We start from the raw sequence: 12,865 nt of genomic DNA on the forward strand, positions 1-12,865 counted from the left end.
CGGCGAGGAGTTCTATTATAGATGTCACCCTCGTAGCGTGGGCTATAATGATCGTGGAGAGGGAGAAAAATAATTTTGAACACTTTCGTTGCACAGAGTGTCGGTTAGTTTAGGCGAAACTGCCTCTTGGACGGGTGGGCTGTGTTTTTTTCATTTTTATTATTATACATTAAGCTAAGATAATCCCGATTATGTACGGCTCAATCGAACCGCTTATATCAATTACTGAAAATTTATTACATTGCAATATCAATGAGGTAAATATATAATTTTATATAATATAAATTTTTAAAAATTCATGCTTGGATTTCAAAGTAACCGATAAGTCGTAATGTTAATGTCCTTCTCCCCCTTTTTTTTACAGAATTTATACACTTTTCAACAATTAATTGAGGATGTAGATAATATTCCGAAACCATCGAAAACTTGGTTTATCTTCAAATTCGAAAAACTCTTACTGTTCATGGAAATATTACCTAATATATATAGTGAACGGAAAAAAATTATTATCACTGATTCAATGGAAGTGAAATATTACTATAAAACTAAACCAATTACTTGGCTTAAGAGTGGAGAAATAAGTAGCATCGAAGATGTTAAGCGAGTAATCGACCTATACGATTTTCTTGTATTTCCTGAAAATTTAGTTGACTAACAGTAATCTTACTGAACATATCGATAATTTGTCGATATTAAATTTGAATTGTACATTTGAAAAGATTTTTAGCAGATTGTTCTGGGAACCAAAATTCACGTTAAAAAAAAAAAAAAAAAAATTGTACAAATATTTTTAACCGTAATGCAAAATGGAAGACATGATAAAAATAACAATAATCAGACTAATAATAATAATAATAATAATAATAGTTTAATCAGGAAACTAATATTATATTGCTGATATGCATGTAATATTCATAAACAATTTGTAATAATGGAATCTTTTTTATAAAAAATATATGCGCATACATATGGACTGTAGCATTTCAATCTTATTATTTTTAATGTAAAGTTATTTTTATATATTTGGTATCCAAAACCGTTAGAAATGTTATATACATTTATATACACTAGCTTAGAACCCTTAAGCGGCCTTGAACAATTCATATACAGAGGTGGAATTTGCAGAGAGGGGGGTGCGGGGGGGATGGTTTATACAAAATTTTGTGATAAATTTTTTTTTGTGTTGAGCTATGGTTTTTTCCACATGCACTTAAAAAAAAAATCTGGCTCCGAAATGAAGCGCCCTAATATATATATATATATATATATATATATATGTAGGGGAAGAGGGAGGGGCAAAATGGGCCCCTTAAGAAAAAAATTTTCAAATCCTCAGTTTTTTTTACTTGTATTACTTTTTTTTACTCCCTCGCCAAGTATTTGACGTTAATTTGTTCTGTCCATTAAAAATAAAAAATTTAAAAATGTGGGGCAAAATGGGCCCCCCTCAAAAAATTTTTATAATGCGAGTTTTTCAGCTTATTTCACTTTTTTTTCCTTATGCTGAGTTTTTGGTGTTAATTTGCTGTGTCTATGAAAATTAAAAAATCCTGAAAAGTTAGGAAAACGGGCCCCCAACAAAACTCAATGTATGTTTGTCGCTTCTTTTGTGTTTTGAAACTTTTTGCTGTGTGTTTAGTATAAAAAAGAGTTGATGGTGAAAATTTTGACCTAAAAATAACTTAATTTCATTACTTGATTGCTTATATTTTAATTATTTTCGATTATATAGAATAAATTGTTTTTGAAAAAAATTATAGTTAGTAATGCTGTTGAACTCGTGACCTAGTTTGCCCCTTATCATAATTCTTTAATCATCACTGTTAAAAAAATTTTAGGAACCCGTTTGGCTAAAAAATATTCGTAGGTTTTCAAAGTCTAGACAGTTCATTTTACCCCCTCCTCCCAACACTTTTCATGTTAAAAATTTTGAGGGGACCATTTTGCCTCAGTGGCCCATTTTGCCTCAATGTCCCATTTTGCCCCTTCCCCGCTCCAAACACTTTTTATGTTAACAACTTTGGGGGGCCCATTTTGCCCCCCCCCCCTTCCCCTATATATTTATATTCGTTTGAGACTCATGATCCAATAAATTTTATTTTACAGGATTCATTTATTCGCGAACAGTGGAGTAAAATTTTAAATTATGAATTCAAAGATAACGATGTTCTGTGTGAATTACATTTTGACATAACATTCATAAACAGTGAAGAAATAACTATACTCCCGGATGGTTCGAATCATATACATAAGCATTTAAAAAAATCTTTAAAAATTGGTGCAATGCCCAATAAAATTAAAAGATCATTGAAAATAGTCATCGCAATCAGTATACTGAATTACACCACTATAGCGATGAAAATATTCAAGTACAACGTGTTACGGAAGGATTATCAATCAGTAACCATTTAGAAGGCCCTGATAAAGAATCAAATGATATCACAATAAGAAACGCACTCTCTTGTGCACCATCACCGTTGTCAAACTTAAATTCGGCGAATTGTGGAGCAACTATCAATTTTGAAAAGGCGGACAACGCAATAGAAAATTATATGTTACTGTCAATAGAAAGGATGTTTAACAATTTAAATTTAGATCTAATTAAAAAAAAAATGCCAAAATTCTGGGATGTAGTTGAAGTTAATAATTCTTTGATCTTCATGTGTTTTGAACCAGCTGGAAATGTAGATCGTTTCGTAACATTCAAGAAAAGTATAACAATTCCCGAGTCAAAATTAAAACAGTAGTTTGAGCCTCCAAAGCCTCAGTTCTTTTGATGTTGCACTTGCCGCTGAGTGTAATATGTTATTTAAGTCCTCGATGTCCTAAAAGTAGCGTATGAAGGAGTAAATCACCTTTTTAAAATGGTAATTTAACCCTCCATGGCCTACCATTTATTTTAAAATGCTATTTAAGTCCTCGATGTCCTAAACGAAGCGCATGGAGGACTTAATCACCTTTTTAAAATGGTATTTTAACCCTCCATGGCCTACCATACTTTTAATCTGTAACTTCGAATGAGCTAAATTCTTTAGCATGATATTATTCTTATACATAAAGATATTTCCAACTGATCGTGAACGTCCGAGTAGCAGTGCGGCAGTGCACGGAGAAAAAAATATTGTTCTCAGAAGTATACTGTATAGTTACAGTAACAATACGCTATAGTTATCTACTAGATTGTTACTGCAACGATTTACTGTATCGTTCTGACAACAATACGGTGGATAGCTCTGAGACCTATACGGTATCGTTCTGAGCCCTATCTGACGTCACGCGCGTTGCAAATTATATGAGATATTTAAAAACCTTTATCATTCATAAATAAATGATAAGCAAATAACTTTGATTAAATAAAATAATTCATGAAACTGATTTATTAGTTAGTTATAGTCTAAATAAATTTTAAATATAAATATAAATATATCTTTTAATTTTCCCAATTTATTTATTAGTAATTTAATTTTAAATTTAATATTAATTCAGATCTCATTTGTTTGATTATTTTTCTTCTATTTACGTATCACATTTAAATTATAAAACATCGACTATATATAATATTTAGATTTTTGGTTATGAATGTATATTTGATTACAAAAAGCATAAAAAAACACTTATCAATAAATGTATCAACATAGTTATGGAGATTTTACTCTGTTAATTTATTAATTACCCGTGGGTCCATATTTCAACATCACAATTATTTTTTACACTATTTTTTTTATTAAACGTCTGCTAGCAACAATTATACAATATTCAAAAGTTGGCGCGAAAATGGATGTTTAGTTAGGTTAGACGGTGCCGTGTGAGGTGACGACTACGGAAAGTCGTATAGGGCTCACAGCTATCTAATAGATAGTTACTGGAACGATACGGTATTGTTACCATAAGCATACGTATTGTTGTGGTAACGATCTACGAGTTACTATACTTTAGATCGTGCGAGGAGCAATATTTTTTTCTCCGTGTATATTTGATTACAAAAAGCATAAAAAAACACTTATCAATAAATGTATCAACATAGTTATGGAGATTCTACTCTGTTAATTTATTAATTACCCGTGGGTCCATATTTCAACATCACAATTATTTTTTACACTATTTTTTTTATTAAACGTCTGCTAGCAACAATTATACAATATTCAAAAGTTGGCGCGAAAATGGATGTTTAGTTAGGTTAGACGGTGCCGTGTGAGGTGACGACTACGGAAAGTCGTATAGGGCTCACAGCTATCTAATAGATAGTTACTGGAACGATACGGTATTGTTACCATAAGCATACGTATTGTTGTGGTTACGATCTACGAGTTACTATACTTTAGATCGTTCGAGGAGCAATATTTTTTTCTCCGTGTGGTTGTGCTTCATACTCGTAAGGTCGTGGTTTCGAATCCCGGCGGCAGCAGATTATTTTTCAGCAGGTTTTTTCAAATTCTTCGGCAGTTTCCGTTTTCCATTACTTCGTTTGTATTTATTGTTCGCGTAAAATAATTAATTGATCATATACTAATAAGTCAAAGGCTCTAATTATTCAATTCGAATTTCGAATGACATAGTACTATTCTATTCGAACGCCCACTCATATAAGTTTAGCTATTATTATTAACATTTTAAATTTTGTTATTTTTTAACTCACAACAAAACATTTATTGCTAAGAAATTATTTTTGGAATTTTTAATTTCAAATTTTTTTCGATCATGGCAGCCATTTCTAATTAGTGGCCCCCTTTTCCCTTCTGTTTCTTTACCAATTGTACGCGATCCGATGAGAGTCTTTCTCGATCTATAAATTTAGGCTCTGGAGGCTTATTTTACCTTTTTAAAAAGATGATTTGAACCTAAACTTGGTAAAAGCGGACAAAGTTACCACGTTTAGGTTCAAATTACCTTTTTAATGCATGGATCTTCATATTCTAAAAAGATGATTTGAACCTCCTTACCCTCATGTAGGATTTGGAGGCTCAAATTACCTTTTTAATTTTGACTCGGGAATTACCCGAGATTCAAGTTTGCAGATTACCGTAAACGGTCAAATCGTCAATAATGTTCCTAAAATAGTTACAGTAAGGATAGTTAACGATATTCTTGTAAATATAAATATACTTCAGAATTTATTGCTTTGCGTTGGAGCTGACGAATCTGGTACTCGTAACAAGGAATGCAAGAGGTATGTAGAGCCGAATAATTATCGTAATTACTTTAACAAAACAAGATGTCATGCTTGTCAACACTTACAAAAAAGTAATACCCAAAAAAAACGGAAATTTTCGGAAAAAAATCAAACAATTAGTAAAATGAAGAAAGTGGTTGAAGAATTAGAAACTGATAAAGAGGTATTAGAATCAAAAATTAAAGAGTTAGAGGATCAATTAAATGAGGCTCGAAAGAAATGTGCTCAGATTTCTAAAGACACATTAAACCAAAGCATTGCGATATTAAGTAAAGATCAACAAATTGTTGTGAAAACAATTTTTGAGACGGCGCAATCGAAACCACAAGGCAAATTATTAAACATACGAATATTTGTCTAATCGTAATTTATTCAAGTTGCTGATTTTTATTTTTATTGAATAATTATGATATTTTTAAGCTTTTTTTTCCACTTGTAACTTAAATTCTCAAGTTAGCATAATTTAATCGCACTTATAAATTTTTTTTTTCTTTACATCGACTATATATTAAGGAGACTTTAATTTTTAAAAGAAAGTTATTATTATAGAAAAACTTTACATTCACAAAAAAATGTGTGTAAATTTTTCAATAAATAATTTTTTAGTTAGCAATGCAACATTATTGAAATAAAAATATAGGCATAGAACTTGTAAATATTCTATAAACGGTAAGTATTATTTCAAAAAAAAATTTTTTTTTCTTATAATTATGATTTTATTGAAGTTAAATCTAATAATTAGTTCTAAACTGTTTCACCTGGAATATTGAAATGATTCTGATTTTTTCATTTGCTTTTTAACGACTCATTTTGTTCTTTAGCCGTTAAAAATCTTATTAGCAGCCCTGATTAGAAAATACGATTGGTGAGGATTAAAAACGATTAAAAATTTAATCCTGATTGATCGTTTTTAATTGTCATAATCCTCATGGTTTTTCACATCTAGATTAATTTATAAAAATATGGGAGGGAGCCACATTACTACCCATAATTTTCTGTTCGCCTCAAGTGAAATGTCCCCCACTTCGCTTTTCAATATTGGTCCACGCAGTGGTAGCGCCACAAGTGATCAACTTTGGAACCTTTCGAAAGCGCCTCGGTTACCATTAGAACAGGCAGGGTTAGTGTCACTTGAGTTCGGGCTCCTTGTCTCTATTCTCCATGATATATACATACCTATATCCAAATATGTTGTATACATTATGGTGTATACGGATAAAATAACTGTTCTCTTGATCTGTCTAACGAGGCTGCAATCCGTTATGATTATTTTCACTCGAAATTCAATAGATTGAGATTAAAATTTTACGTGGCATACAAAAATATCAAATATATATTTTTAATTGTTCATACAATGGAAGTTCGAAATAGAAAGTCAAAAAATAATGAAAAAATGATACGTCAATCCGCTAGTTTTGATTATCAACAATCTAAAATTCAGAGTTGTGTTATAAAAAATCAAACTAATGAGGTAAAAAAAAAATATTCATATTGGTATAGATTTATATATATTTCAAGTATATTTAACTATTTTTTAACTCTAGAATAATGACGAAGAAGAAAAATTAGCATTAAAAGAATTTATGGAAAAAGTTGAAACTGAACAACCAACATTAGTTCCATCAAAAAGAATTATTATTAGTTTAGAATTTGATGTTATTGCTGTAGTTTTATTGGTTGCTGGTATTTTAACTAGACTTTATAGACTGGAAGAACCTAGGAGTATTGTGTAAGTTAATTGAATATAAGTTGTAGTAAAATTAAAAGTATTTATCATAATTTTATTTTATTTTTGGCAGATTTGACGAACTTCATTTTGGTAAATACGTTGGTCTTTATATGAAGAGAACATTTTTTTTCGATTCTCATCCACCATTAGGAAAGCAATTGATATCAGCAGTAGCATGTTTATCTGGATTTAATGGAGAATTTAAATTTGATCGAATTGGAAGTCCATATACAGAACAAGTGCCTTTATTTGCATTAAGAATTGTTCCTGCGTTATTTGGAAGTTTTATGGTACCTACAGCTTACCATTTAGCTATTGAATTAGGATTAAAACCATGGAGTGCATTAATTGCTGGATTGCTGCTTCTTTTTGATAATGCATTATTAACTCAGTCACGGTTTATATTAATGGACAGTATACTTGTCGAGTTTTCATTATTTGGATTATTGTGCATATTGAAATTTCATAAGATAATGGATAAACCAAAAACATTAGCTTGGTGGATTTGGTTAACACTTGGAATTATTTCTTTAACATGTGCTGTTTGTGTTAAATACGTCGGGTTTTACTCCTTAATACTTGCAATATTTATTATTACTCGTGATTATTGGAAACTTTTAAGTAAAAAAACTCTCTCTAATACAGTATTATGGAGTCATTTAATCGCACGGATACTTGTAATTATACTGTCTTTTAGTTCAGTATATTTAGGAGTATTTTATATTCATCTTTCTGTTCTTACGAAAGCTGGACCGCATGATGCAGTAATGACTAGTGCATTTCAAGCAAGTTTAGAGGGTGGGTTAGCAAGCATTACTAAAGGTCAACCTACTGAAGTGACACATGGAAGTCAAATAACTTTACGTCATACATTTGGACGTGCATGTTGGCTCCACAGTCATAATCATTTATATCCATTACGATATCCTGATGGACGAGGAAGCTCTCATCAGCAACAAGTGACTTGTTATTCATTTAAGGATGTGAATAATTGGTGGATTGTAAAACGACCAGAATTTAATGATTTAGTAGTAACAAGACCTATTATTCCATTAAAACATGGTGAAGTTGTCCAATTAGTTCATGGTATTACTAGTAGAGCTCTTAACTCTCATGATGTTGCTGCTGCAATGACACCACAGAGTCAAGAAGTATCTTGCTATATTGATTATAATGTTTCAATGCCAGCACAAAATTTATGGAGAGTTGAAATAATAAATCGTGATCAATCTGGTGATACTTGGTATGCCATTCAAAGTCAAGTGCGTTTAATTCATGTTGGTACTGAGTATGCATTAAAATTTAGCGGAAGACAATTACCTGATTGGGGTTTTAATCAGCATGAAGTTGTTGCTGATAAAATAGTTGAACAAGACGATGCTGTTTGGAATGTTGAAGAGCATAGATATACTAAAAGTGAAGATCAAAAACAGAGAGAACGTGAATTAATAAATGCTGAAATGATACCACTTAAAGCTACTCATCTTACATTTTGGCAAAAATTTATTGAACTTCAAATAAAAATGTTATTTAGTGGACAAGAAAGTCAAAATAGTCATATGTATTCGAGTGGTCCTTTAGATTGGCCATTAATGGCCAGAGGAATTGCTTATTGGGTAGCCAATGACAGTAACGTAAGTTTTAATTTTTTTAATTTTATTAATTTGTCATTTGAAAATACATTTTTTATTCCAGGCACAAGTACATTTATTAGGAAATGTAGCTATTTGGTACTCTGGCACGATCGCAGTTGTTATTTATTCTATACTTTTAACAATTTATTTAACACGGCGAAAAAGATGTCATTTTGATATATCTGATACTGAATGGAATCGAGTAGTTCTTATTGGTCAAGTTCTTTTTGCTGGATACATTATTCATTTTATTCCTTTTTTTTTCGTTGAGCGAACATTATTTTTACATCATTATTTACCAGCTTTAGTTTTTAAAATATTGCTTACTGCTGCAGTTGTAGACCATCTATATTACTTAATTAGGTAAGTTTAAAATTTATTTCAACAAACTTTTCTTAAAATATGTTTTTTTTTTTTTAATGTTACAGTTCATACACTTATTCAAATTCTATAGTATTATTCATAAGACTGATTATTATTACATGGATGACGTTAATTATTTTTGTTTTCCAAAAGTATATTGTATTAAGCTATGGTATGACACCATTAACAGCTAAAGATTTAATGAAATTGAGATGGAGTGAAACCTGGGATTTTATTGTGCATAAATTGTGAAGAAAAAATATACACAATCAATATACGTTAAGTATTTAAGAAAAATAGTTACATAATTAGAAGAGTCTATTAAAATTTTTTATTAGATCAATAATTTTGTAATATTTTTTATACATTTATAAATCAAATTCTATTTTAACAAATCGTACTATAATATCAGTTTTTCCTAAAATTGTGCATTATTATACTTATGTACATTATATTTATTTTTATGTATATATATATATATATATATATATATATATATATATATATATATATATATATATATATATATATATATATATATATATATATATATATGTATTATTTTTTAATTAATAAAAATTTTAATTTATCAATTTATTAAAAAAAAATATGAATATTCTCTGATAAATCAAGATGTTTATTTTTCACTTAAAAACATAATTTAGTTTCAGTTTTTAGATGTCACTAGAAATTGTAATTGACAATTTTTTGACTCATTTTATTATAACTAAATATTAAAATAAAAAATAAAGCAATAAAATATTTTCAAATTTCCCAATTTTTTCGACTAAATAAAGGGCATAGCCGGATAAGCATGCCGAATGAATCCCCACAGAGTATTCTATCGGCACTTCAGGGATCGACTTATTTAAGCTAATACTGACTCTTTAGCTGATCGAATTTTACTAAAACTATTGTTTACATTTATTTCAGAATTTTCTATGAAAAAAATGAACGAAGATTTGATTTTATTGTCTCTTTTCTAACTAATTTCCAATTTTACTATTAAAACAAAAATAAAAATCGAAAAATAGGTTTTTTTTTTAATATCACGAAAACTATTTGAGATTAAGAGCTGACATTCTGACTAAATTTTTTTTATTTGGTACCAAATCGATTTTCGAAGTGTCGATAGAAAATTCCGTGGAGGCCGATTCGGCATGCTTATCCGGCGATACCCATATTTGACGTATTACAGACGTATACTGAAAATAAATAGGACTAAATCATTTGTACATTACAATTTGCAATTTTTTTTAGTCATTTGTAAAATTAATTTTTCAATTCATAGAGTATTTATATTAAATAATAGCGGCCTAAAAGATCTGATTGTAAATTATCATTGAAGAGTAAGAAAAAGGCATATTTTTATTATATCACAATTTAAAAAAATACTTAACTTTCTATTTTTCTTAAAATTTATTGATGATAAGTAAAAACAATTGATCGAATTAAACCATCTCTGACGCTATCTGTACTGTTGCCGACGCCAAACGAAAAAAATACAGTATCACATGTCATTCTTTGAACACAATCTCCTATTGGGTACCATCCAGGCTTATTAAAGACAACTCCAACACGATAAATCTATATTAACCGTTGAAAAAATTTTAATTATTACATCATCAGATAATTTAATCAATTTATAAATTTTTTACTAAAACGATTTACTCACCTTATTTTTTTGAATATAAACAGGTCTGTTAAAACCAATTTCTACCAGTGTACCAGTAGTAGCTTTTGTTGTAAAATGTGTATAAGTTAATCGAGAACCATCAGAATCAAGTAGATGAGCATATAAAATTTCCGTATAAGTTCCATCAGCAGAACGCATCATTTGATTAGCCTATTAATAATAAAAAATGAATAAATAAAAAAAAAGTCATCAAATATCACAAAAGTTACGCGTCATAGTTATTTATAATAGTAAATATTATAACATATACATTTACTTCACAAGCAACTTGCGTAGGAACTTGGACACCAATAACACAAATATTTTTATCAACACTAAATGTTACAGAGCAATCCATTACTCCAGGATTTAAATATTCTGCTTGTTGTCCCATTGATCGTAGGCAATAATATTTAGGACCATCTCGGATTCCACCTTCAACCAGTACTGTAGGAAGATTATCGTTAGAAGTTGAACTACCAAGTTCTTTTCTTCCATTAAATTCAACATTTGTAGGATACGATAACCACGAACTGTCATTGTCAGTACGATCAGTATCTGGATTAGCAATTAAAGTTGAATGACTAAATGATGTAGACGGATAAATTTGCCAGTGGTTTGATGAATTTGATGGACTAACGTGTCGACCTATTACTCCATTGTATTTCTATAAGAAAATTTGGTATATAATTATCAATTGAAAATATTATTAGTATTGAAAAACTAAATTATTGTTTATTTACCTGACTTCGTCCACTATGAAGTCCTGATGGCCTTCGAGGCTTAATTCGATGTAATGGATTAGTAGAAAATCCTTCAGGCATAGGAATATTACTTCCGCTGGATGATACATTCATAAGTATTGCAAATGCTTCATCACGAGATAAAAGATTTGATCTTCCAGGAACTTCAGCAAATTGTTGTGGAGTAAGAGTTAAAAATCGTATTTTAGATAATACGTTACCAATAACTGATCTTGAAGATTTAGCATCAGATGGATTTAATGATTTACGATTACATTCAGCTTTAGCCCATCGTTCAATAGCAACAAATAATTCAATTTCCGAATCAATTTGTAGTTCGTCCTGTTCAAATATCGTAATAATTGTACTAAGTTCAACTTCATCCCAACTTGGTTCGTTTAAAATTTCATTCGTTTTTGTACAAATTATTTGTAAGCATTTATCCATTAATACTGGTTCTTCAAATAATTTAGCAAATTCATAAGCCCTACATGCTTTATTTGGTGATAAATCAGACCATAAATATTTTGTGCATTCTTCGACTAAATACGGTAACATGTATTTTTTGGCACAATAACAAAGTTCACAAGCTAATTCAAATGATCCTAAGTCAACTTTATCCGTATAAATATATTCTAATAGTGTTTTAAATGCTTCTGGCTGTACATCACGAATAGGAATTGGATCTGATTTTTCTGCCATACTACCGTAAAACATAGCTTCAAATACAGGACTAGACATCGCTAAAAATAATTTATGGCCCTCAAGGATTTGTTGTTGCGGTTCTTGACCCACAATAAATTTACAGTCTGACCATTGTCCAGACTCCAATAAATAACGTCCTCTTTGAGAAATTTTTTGTTTTGATATTTGCCAATCACACGGTAGGCCCATTTTCCTATTATATATCTTTAATTATGATATATATGTATACATATATATATATATATATATATATATATATATATATATATATATATATATATATATATATATATATATATATATATATATTACTTTAAACTATATTTAAAATCACTGTCTAGCTTACATAAAACTAAATTCTAATAATAATACTTACAGATGACACGTATAGCTAAGAAATAATTGTGTAGGATGATGTTTGCTTTTATCTTAAAATGCGTAGGTTTAGATAAAATATTACGACAAATTATAATTCAGTTTTTTTTTGTTATTTTCATAACATCACTATTACTTATTTATTCACACATACTTAATTAAAAATCTTCACTTTTATTACTATTAAATAAAAACAATGAGTATTTGTTATTACTATTGTTAATTAAAATAATGATAAAATTAATATTTGTATTTGTTCATTAAATAAAATAATTAAGCACTAATTTTTCTTTTAACGACCCGCGTACAAAACTTCGAACAACTCCTATCTGCGCCATCTTGTATTATTGCTCTTATATGCTCTTATATTTCTTTACCTCCTTTACAATACATATCTATATGTATGGTATATATGGTATATATCAAGAGAGGGGACTTTTTTTATTTCCGTACCTGGTTTTTTCCGGTGTC

The 12,865-nt window shown here is 29.4% G+C and overlaps 2 protein-coding genes across 4 annotated transcripts; one reads left to right on the forward strand and one right to left on the reverse strand.

The window, feature by feature from the left end:
• The first annotated feature begins 6,329 nt into the window (after window positions 1-6,329).
• On the forward strand, window positions 6,330-9,338 carry LOC130669744 (protein O-mannosyltransferase 1). Its single transcript, XM_057472790.1, has 5 exons — window positions 6,330-6,641; window positions 6,715-6,899; window positions 6,970-8,533; window positions 8,595-8,896; window positions 8,962-9,338. Exons 1-5 carry the CDS (start codon window positions 6,525-6,527, stop codon window positions 9,146-9,148), a joined length of 2,355 nt encoding a protein of 784 aa, XP_057328773.1. The 5' UTR covers window positions 6,330-6,524; the 3' UTR covers window positions 9,149-9,338.
• A 151-nt stretch (window positions 9,339-9,489) lies between these two features.
• On the reverse strand, window positions 9,490-12,763 carry LOC130669928 (BTB/POZ domain-containing protein 6-B-like). Of its 3 annotated transcripts, none has more exons than XM_057473085.1 (5): window positions 12,396-12,763; window positions 11,315-12,212; window positions 10,843-11,238; window positions 10,572-10,742; window positions 9,490-10,483 (listed from the first exon to the last, which is right to left on the reverse strand). In XM_057473085.1, exons 2-5 carry the CDS (start codon window positions 12,206-12,208, stop codon window positions 10,316-10,318), a joined length of 1,629 nt encoding a protein of 542 aa, XP_057329068.1. In that variant the 5' UTR covers window positions 12,209-12,212; window positions 12,396-12,763; the 3' UTR covers window positions 9,490-10,315. The 3 variants fall into 3 exon arrangements, with proteins under 3 accessions (XP_057329068.1, XP_057329067.1, XP_057329069.1); XM_057473084.1 differs by having other exon boundaries at window positions 11,315-12,223; XM_057473086.1 differs by having other exon boundaries at window positions 10,849-11,238; window positions 11,315-12,223; window positions 12,396-12,762.
• Between the last annotated feature and the right edge of the window lie 102 nt (window positions 12,764-12,865).

Source organism: Microplitis mediator, chromosome 6 (genome assembly GCF_029852145.1).
Source record: "Microplitis mediator isolate UGA2020A chromosome 6, iyMicMedi2.1, whole genome shotgun sequence".
NCBI classification, from domain to species: domain Eukaryota; kingdom Metazoa; phylum Arthropoda; class Insecta; order Hymenoptera; family Braconidae; genus Microplitis; species Microplitis mediator.